Here is a 9,519-nt window from a genome sequence, read left to right as displayed (position 1 = left end):
TTTAGAAAGGGAGGGGTAGTGGGCCATGGACAGAGCCCTGGGGGACAACAGAGAGGTGGGTGGGGTCCATATTTATGCTTTCATGTCTCAAAACTATGGCAAGTGCTCAGGTTATGCTAAATCAGCCTGAATCGTCCACCAATCACTATAATCCTTTTGTGTCATGGAATGTTATTAATTTAATTGCTTGCACTCTGTTAGACATTTATACATTTTAGTCATCATGTTAAAACCACTTAACGACCAGCTAACGCCCATAGGCGTCAGCAGGTCTTAAGTGGGTTACCATGGAAACAACAGCCACTCGATCGAGCGGCCTTTCCATGTCAGTTCACGGAGGGTGTCTCCGTGAACAGCCGGAGAGCCGCCGATCGCGGCTCGCCGGCAAAATGTAAACAAGAGGGGAAGAAATCCCTGCTGTTTACATCATACGGCGCTGCTGCGCAGCAGCGCCGTAGGGCAGATCGGCGATCCCCGGCCTCTGATTGGCCAGGGATCGCCGTCATTTGATAGGCTGAAGCCTATCCTACAATCAGTCCTGCGCACATCAGAGCCATAGCGAGAGGCAGGAAGGGAGGACGGAAAACGCTGCGGAGGGGGGCTTTGAGGAGCCCCCCCCCCCCCCCCGCTCGGCCACACAAAGCGGCGGCGATCAGACCCCCCCAGCAGGTCATCCCCCTAGTGGGGAAAAAAGGGGGAAGTCTGATCGCCCTGCAGCAATCACGATCTGTGCTGCGGGCTGCAGAGCCCACGCAGCACAGATCTCTAAAACACAGCCCGGTCCTTAAGTGGTTTTAAATCAAATTGTAATCAGCAGTGCTGTATCTTGTATCAGTGTTCATATTTGATGTATATCATTGTCTGTATCATTATGTATCTCTTGTTTGTTTTCTTATTACATATTCATTGTACAGCGCCACGGAATATGTTGGCGCTTTATAAATAAATAATAATAATAAAAATGTATTGCAGGCTTTGAACTTAACCCCCCCCCCCCCCCCCCATCATTTTGGGAGACCAGACACATTTTCTACTGCCTTTAGAACTCTCAGTAAGCGAACATTCCGCAGAGATCACCTGCCCAGTACTAAAGGTGCTGTCGTTTGTGAAAAATATCAGAATGTAAATCAGGGAGAGGAAAGATTTTACAATAAGCAAACACTGGCTAAATCATTTATACATGAATATTGTTAAAAGAAATAAGCAATTTTATTCATTATGTTATTTTGATGTCGGTCCCCCTTTAATATTCATCTTATTGTAGGTTTCTTTTAGTAAACACGCTGCATGTTCCTGACCAGTCTTGTTAATGTCACAGGCAGTAACGTAGCTCTATGATCTTCAGATACCTCTTGTTTATGAATTGCTTTGTAGACAAGTAATTGCTGTGTAATCTATGTGTGTTTATAGTATGCTTGTATTGTACACATGGCATTCCTTTGCCTGGCTGTGTCAGGTGGACCAGGATTGGCTGCTGTCATTGAGGGTTAGGAGAATAGCTGTGTCATGTGTAAACACGGGCTTGTGAAGGCTCAAAGCACCATCAGAACTTGAGATCAAGCGATTTAACGGACATCTCCTTCTGTGGACTATGTAGCCCAGCTCTCAAATAATCCCACAAGTGTGCCCTGAATTCTCCGGTAACCCCTCCGAACCACGTGCAGCGAGATGGGACGGAGACTCTGGGTGCTCGGCTCAGCCCTGCTGGAGACTTTGCTGTTTTCGGGATGTCTTCTTGGCTGGAACTCCCTGAGCCCCATCTTGATGGAGTTGGGGGTCCTCGCTCAAGACTGCTACTCAGGTCTGTATGGGTTTATTTTTGTTTGTGTGTAGGTGTAGGACTATAAAGCTTCAGACACATGCCAGACTGAACTCTAGTGATGCATAATCATAATTTCGCATCGTAATTCGCAATTCTGATGCGAAATTATAATGCAGAATTTCAAGAAAATTCATAATTAATTTTGCATGTAAATGTAATCCAACTGTAATTTTGCATAATTACGTTAAATTTTATGTAATTTTGTGCCAAATTTGGCGGTTAATAGCAAAGCCCCCATACATGCTATCATCACCAAAATTGCTATGTATGTTAAAGGAAACCAGAGACGTATTAAAGGATATCCGAAGTGACATGTGACATGAAGAGATAGACATGTGTATGTACAGTGCCTAGCACTGTACACAAATATCTATGCTGTGTTCCTTTTTTTCTTTCTCTGCCTGAAAGAGTTAAATATCAGGTACAGTATGTAAGTGGCTGACTCAGTCCTGACTCAGACAGGAAGTGACTACAGCGTGACCCTCACTGATGAGAAATTCCCCTTTTTACCTCGTTCTTGCTCTCAGAAGGCATTTTCTATTAGGAAAGTGTTTTATAGTTGGAATTTCTCATCAGTGAGGGTCACACTGTAGTCACTTCCTGTCTGAGTTAGGACTGAGTCAGCCACTTACATACCTGATATTTAACTCTTTCAGACAGAGAAAGAAAAAAAAGGAACACAGCATAGTTATTTGTGTGCCTGGCACTGTACATACCCATGTCTATCTCATCATGTCACATGTCACTTCGGGTATCCTTTAAACTAAAAGATTTCTACATACATACATACAGTACCTGGGGCTTCCTTATGCTCCATCTGCACGGATCACTCCCACGCCGCTGTCCTCAGTCTTCTCCCTCTTCGGTACCAGCCACAGCCAGTTTGCGCATAAGAAGTGCGCCCTCTATGTATCTCACCGGCGGATTTTTGAAAATAATTTTTCAAAAAGACCTTGTAGTTTTAAAAATGCAAAGGAAAAATAGTTTTTGAACTGTGACTTTTCTGAGTTTAAAAACCATTTGCCTTTGCATTGTTAAAATCGATTTTCTCAAAACCTGCAAGGTCTTTTTTTTTAATTATTTTTTTGACTTGTACCCACTATTCTTCTTAAAGAGACTCTGTAACAAATTTTTGATCCTTATTTCTTCTATCCTATAAGTTCCTATAGCTGTTCTAATGTGCTCTGTCTTACTGCAGCCTTTCCTAGTTGCACAGTGGCTGTGTTATCTCTGTTATATGATCTAATCTTCTCTCCTCTGTTGGGTCTGTCAGGCTCAGGCAGTCAGGCTGGAATGTACTGTGCTGCTTGTGATTGGATAGAAGCTATACACACCCTCTCCAGGCACCCTGCACACTCTGTATGACTCACACACTGAGCTACTCTCAGCCTATCACCTGCTATGTCTTTTGTTTGTAAACACTGCCTAAAAATGGCAATTACAAGCCAGGATCACAGCAGGGAGTGGCAGAAACAGCACAGAGGGGCACAGGACAACATAATGAATAGAACGGTATGCTTTTTATTGTAAGAATTTTACAGTACAGATTCTCTTTAATAACATATGTATCAATTTTGGTGTCCATAGCCTGTATGGGGGCTTTGATATTCACTGCTAAAGTCAGCACCAAATTACGTGAAAATTTCCGTGAAATTACAAACGACTATACGAAATCAATTGAATTTACAAATTGTAATTATGTACAGGCGTAATTGCGAAAATGTGCGCATAATTGTTATTAGCTGATTACGATCATCTCTACTGAACACCACCAAGGCTGCTGTTTAAGGGCTGTCTCAGTTGAGAATTGTGTACAATTGTCCATTGAGGTTATTTAAAGGGAACCTGAACCAAGTCAAATTATTTAAAATAAACACATGATGTACCTGTAAATGAATATTACATACTTACCTCACCGTCAGTTCCTCTCAGAAGCTCATCATTTTCTTCTTACAATGATTCCTTCCATTTCTGACAAGATTTTGTCAGAACTGAAATATACCAGTTGCTGCCAGTTATACATCAGGTGCTGTCAGTTATAACTGAAAGGACAACTGATGAGCAAGGTAATGTCCATGTTTCAGTATGGTTCAAGGGGCGATATTACAGTTTAACAGTGTGTTGACCAGGAAGCTGTTATGGAGTAATGGCCATTTTCAAAATGGAGGACGGAGAATTCCATTGATCATAGTGGACAAACAGGACGCAGGAGAGGAGAAAGAGATGGACTACACAGGAGGTAAGTATGTATGTTTATTTTGACTTTTGATTTTCAATTCAGGTTTGCTTTAAATAACTGACACCCCAGATCTTGAAGCAATGTCCAAGCACATTGTTCCCCTCCTTATGCTGCCCACCAGAAACCTCTCCATTGTGAACAGCACTGTCATCCCTCCTTCCATCCCCATAGCAACAGTATGCATGCTCAGCTGTAGCCAAGGGATGCATCTGTATGAGCTCCTGGCCAGAACTACTTCCCTACAGGTGTCACTTAAGGTGTGTAGTTTACACACCTTAAAAGGAACCCGAAGTGAGATGAGTGTGGAGGCTGCCATGTTTATTAAACGGGGGTGGTTAGGGTTAGGAGTTGGGAAGCGGGTTGGTGCAGAAGGACAGTTTTTGTCATCAGGAAGGGGGGCGGTTAGGGTTAGGCACCACCAGGGGGGTCTTTTGGTTATGCATCAGTGGGGTGGTCTTAGGATTAGGCACCCTCCAGGGGGGTTCTTAGGGCTAGGCACTAGAGGCCTGCATCGGGTGGGGTACCCGCAAGTTACCCAAAATGCAGATTGGGTTCGGGTACCCATTTGGATTTTTATTGGGTTGCGGGTCAGGTGCGCCCACCAGATTCAGCAGAAAGTGGGTTGCGGGTTGGGTTGAGAGCTGGTCTGAAAATTAGACCCACACAGGACATTAGGTTGGGTACCCGCAAGTTACCCAAAAAGCAGGTCGGGTATCTGTTTTGATTTAATCGGGTTGTGAGTCGGGTGCGGGTAGTGGGTCTGTGGGTGCAGGTCAGGTGCAGTTACCAGATTCACCAGAAAGCGGGTTGCGGGTCAAGTGTGGGTAGCGGGGCTGTGGGTGGGTCTTAGGGTTAGGCACCCCCAGGGGAGGTTAGGGTTAGGCATTGGTAGTGGAGGTATCTGTGTGAGGGTTAGGTTTAGCAAACCAGGTGATTTTGGCACACACACAGTATGGCAGCCTCCATATACTTCTCACATTAGTTGTCCTTTAATTGCTTCCATTGTTTGGGATAATGGCTATAATAAAATATCTGTTCACCAAATCAGGAATGTAGTTCTGTTTTTTATATGTATTGTTTAGAGGAATATCCGGATAGCCCTTTCCTTTACGTGTTCTTGTCTATACTTTTTCTCTTTTATATATTTATTTTTTATGATTGATATCATGTTACGTGCACTAGGGCCATGTTTTTTGTTTACTTATACTTTTCATGAGATCTCTGAATCGAAGGTATATGGAGGCTGCTTAAAAGGAATTAAATATGGCAGCCTCCATATCCTTCTTTCTTCAGTTGTCCTTTAGTTTAAAGCGCACAATGTATTTCCAACATTTTTTGATGACCCCCCCCCCCCAGTTCTAGACTTTTGGCTGCCTGAGGCAAACATGTGGTGCGTATATATTGGCAGATTTGTGGCGGTGGAATTGGTGGTTATGGTTAGGCTTCGGTGGGGGGTTATTTTAAAGCTAGACATCACTTGGGGGAATATGTTAGAGTTGGGCATCGGAGGGGGGAGATGGTTAGGCTTAGGCATCAGCAGGGGGGTTGGTTATAGTTAGGCATCGGCAGGGGGATTGGTTAGAGTTTGACATGAGAGGGGGAGCTGGTTAGGCTTAGGCATCAGCAGGGGGGGTTGGTTAAAGTTAGGTATCGTCGGGTTTTCTACGGAAATTCTGATTTCTGCCAATACCATTTTTTTTCTGATTCCGCAGATTTCCATTTTCCAATTTCGATTCCCAAGTCTTTTTTGGTCACTTTTTACATTCCCTTATTGGCCAAATAATTTCGAGTTGACTTTGCGTTTTCTGATTGGTCTAATGCTTCCAAGTTCTGTGACTTGAGTCCAATACAGAGTTGTGGCAATGCAGTATTTCTGAGCAGAAATGCGGAAATTTCATTTCCGCCGAATCTGAATGAACATCCCTTGTAAAATGTCCTTTCCCTCGACATTGTTTTGTGCAGACATCATGTATGGAATTATAGACCAGTGCAGATTCATTTTTAAATGTAAACAATGAATCAGAATCAGAATCAGAATCTTTATTATCGCCAAGCACGACTGGGTCGTGCCCGGAATTGGGCTTGGCACTTACAGGGTACTGATACAGGATATAGATACAGATACAGGACAAAACAAGCAGTCAGGAAGGAACACATTTGCAGAGAGAGACAATGTAGCATAAGTAACAACACAGAAAACACACAAAAAACAACCAAAAGAAAGTCAAAAGAAAAGTCGGCTTGAGCTAGAGCACCGTCTATGTGTAGTGTGCCGCAGTGCCGGCACACTGTTTGGTGTGGGGATGGGCAGTTACGTGGAGAGAGTTCAGAAGGTTGACAGCCGAGGGAAAGAAACTGTTTTTATGCCTTGAGGTCTTGGTGAAGATGGACCGGAACCAGAGTCTCCGGCTCGAGGGGAGGTGACTAAAGAAGCGGTGCCCTGGGTGCGAGGGGTCGCTGGTGATCTTTAATGCTCTGGAGTACAGCCTGGAATGGTAAAGGAGGTCCAGAGAGGGAAGGGATCTCCCGATGATCCTCTCTGCTGATCTGATGACCCTCTGCAGTTTGAGTCTGTCGCTGGCAGAGGAGCTGGCGTACCAAACCAGGATGGAAGAGCATAGGACAGATTCGATTGTAGCGGTGTAGAAGTTTGTCAGAAGTTTTTGGGCCATACCAAACTTTTTTAGTTGGCGGAGAAAGAAAAGTCTCTGTTGGGATTTCCTCTGTGTGGAGGCAGTGTTGGCCTTCCACTTCAGGTCATTAGAGATAGTTGTGCCCAAAAGGCGGACGCTGGGGACTCTTTCCACCTCCTTGCCATCGATGCAGATTGGGGGCGGGGTGGAGGCGCATCTCCTGAAATCAACAATCATCTCCACAGTTTTCGCTGTGTTTAGAACCAATCCGTTCTCTCTGCACCAGTGACAGACACCTTCAACCTGGTGGCGGTACTCTTTCTCATCATTATTGGTGATGAGACCGACAATGGTCGTGTCGTCAGCGAATTTGATTACTTTTACCGAGTCTGACGTGGATTTGCAGTTATTTGTATACAGAGAGAACAGAAACGGCGACAGAACGCAGCCTTGTGGGGCTCCTGTGTTGGTGATCCTAGGTTGTGAGGAGATAGTGCCCAGCCTAACAACCTGGGACCTATTGGTGAGGAAGTCCGTGATCCACAGGCGCAGGGTGGGGTGGACTCCTATTGCGGCCAGATTGTCTTGCAGTATTTTGGGGCTGATGGTATTGAATGCTGAGCTGAAGTCCAGTAGAAGGATCCTGGCGTAGGAGTCTGGTCTGTCCAGGTGATCATAGACGAGCTCCAAGCAGATGTTAATGGCATCATCAGTGGACCTGTTTGCTCTGTACGCAAACTGGTGTGGATCTAGCAGTCCCTCTGTGGAGTGCTTAAGGTGGGGGAGCACCATGCTTTCAAAAGCCTTCATGATCACGGATGTAAGTGCCACGGGCCTGAAGTTGTTGAGGTCAAGGGTACCCTGCTTTTTGGGGACGGGGATAATGGTGGACCTCTTGAAGCATGCGGGTACTTTGCCTCCCTGGAGGGACCTCGTGAGGATGGAAGAGAGGGTGGGAGCAAGCTGCCGAGCGCAAGTTTTCAGGCAGGCTGGTGACACACCATCCGGACCGGAGGCTTTCCTAGCATTTAGCCTTAGCAGGTGTTTCAGTACATCCGCCTCCCTCACTGTCGGTGGGGGCGGGTTCGGGCCCAGGGCGTCAAAGTCAGAGGATTGTGGGAGTCCCACAGGTGTTGGCTGGTTCTCGAATCTGCAGTAGAAGTCGCTGAGACTCTCTGCCAGCTCAGTGCTAGGTGTAGTATGCTGAGGGGGAGGTTTGTAGCTGGTGGCAGCCTTAAGCCCTTTCCACACAGCTCGTGAGTCGTTTGAGAGGGTGCTGTCACGGTCTGCTCGGATGAGGCTGAAACCTGGGAGCTGGAGGGCACTCTCAGGGATGTCGTCATGAAGCCACGTTTCGGTAAAGCAGAAGACTGGGGTGTTGTTGCCGAGTTCCCTCTTGTCGCTGAGGAGTCTCAGTTCATCTAGCTTGTTAGGGAGGGAGCGGACGTTTGCTAGGAGGACCGCGGGGATGGATGACCGCAGGCCTCTCCTCTTCAGCCTCGCCCGAACACCTGATCGACAGCCCCTGCGGCGTTGGTTGGTGTGAGGCCAGGACGTAGAAGCGGTGATTTCTTGGACGTGGTTCCAAACAGAGTTGGTCAGGAGCCTGTCCTCCGGATGAAGGGCTGAGATATGTTCCCATTTGAGTAGCTGTGCCCTGGAGTAGGAGGTACGAGGGGGGTAGAGTAGCGTTGGAGACATGGATGGTAACCCAGCACTGTGCAACATGGTATGTACACCAGTAATAGTGATGGTACTAGTGCGCACAGAAGTGCGCTAACAGGCCGTCTGTGGTGTGACATAGATGTAAAAATAACATGTGCAATACAGTCCATCCGCCGTGTGGCGCAGATGTAAGAGGCATGTGCAATACAGTCTATTGGTAGTGTGACTCAGATGTAAAGGGCCTGTGCAATAAACAGTCCATCCGCAGTGTGACACAGATGTAAAGGGCCTGTGCAATAAACAGTACATGACATTGACATTCCAGTACTGTAATGTCACTGAAAGACAAAAAAATGGTTGCATAAATTGGCAACAACAAAAAATGTACATAAAAAATGATTATTAATTGATCTGTGTGAGAAAACGCGGAAAAGCCGCCGCGTGTGCTCAGAACAAGGCGGCTGATTCCGCATCTAACGCGGCGGTTTGCACGCATGGGCCTACATCTGCTAGTATGGCTGAACGCGGAGAAACCGCCGCATGCCCTGATAGCGGTGCGGCTGGTTCCGCGTCCAGTGTGGAGGGTGGTACACAACACATGTCTGGTGTGGCTGGGACTGATCGTCCACACAGGTTCAGAAGGACGCGCGCGCGCGCTGGGAGGCAGAACTTTTATGACAGCCAGAAGGGAGTCAGCTGACCAAGCCGGTCAACTGACGATTCAATCAGTTCCCATTGGTCCAGTACTTAGGGGAGGCGCTGGTGAGCGCTGTGCTATTTATACTGGGTGCTGGTCATTCACTGGTTGTCTGCCATTGCAAACACTTACGTGGAAGCATTCAGACCATAGTCAGATCCTTACAGTATGTTTGAACCAGGGGTTCCTGGGAATTCACACTGACCCAGATTTCCTTGTACTGTTATTATTTGTTAGACCAGTTCCTGGGTGTTGAGATCAAGGCCCTCACACCCCAGACTAGGAATACTGTGTATCTTCTGTGTATTCTCTAGCATAGTTCCAGGGTGTTGAGATCAACGCCCTCACACCCAAGACTAGGGAACTGTATTGTCTTTGTGTTATATTCCAGACTAGTTCCAGGGTGTTGATGATCACGGAACTCACTCCCAAGACTAGGGAATTGTATTATCATTTATGTTAT

At 46.4% G+C, this 9,519-nt stretch overlaps 1 protein-coding gene across 1 annotated transcript in view; it reads left to right on the top strand.

Moving 5' to 3' along the window:
• Positions 1-1,547: 1,547 nt before the first annotated feature.
• LOC137525463 (large neutral amino acids transporter small subunit 4-like) overlaps positions 1,548-9,519 on the top strand; it is a 77,730-nt gene continuing 69,758 nt past the window's right edge. Inside the window, exon 1 of the mRNA XM_068246561.1 lies at positions 1,548-1,801. Coding sequence (XP_068102662.1) covers positions 1,669-1,801 — 133 coding nt within the window. The 5' untranslated portion in view covers positions 1,548-1,668. The remainder of the gene's footprint in view (positions 1,802-9,519) is intronic.

This window comes from Hyperolius riggenbachi, chromosome 7 (assembly GCF_040937935.1).
Source record: "Hyperolius riggenbachi isolate aHypRig1 chromosome 7, aHypRig1.pri, whole genome shotgun sequence".
NCBI classification, from domain to species: Eukaryota; Metazoa; Chordata; class Amphibia; order Anura; family Hyperoliidae; genus Hyperolius; species Hyperolius riggenbachi.
Note: the sequence above shows the minus strand (reverse complement) of the source record. Positions and strands in the feature narration are given on the sequence as shown.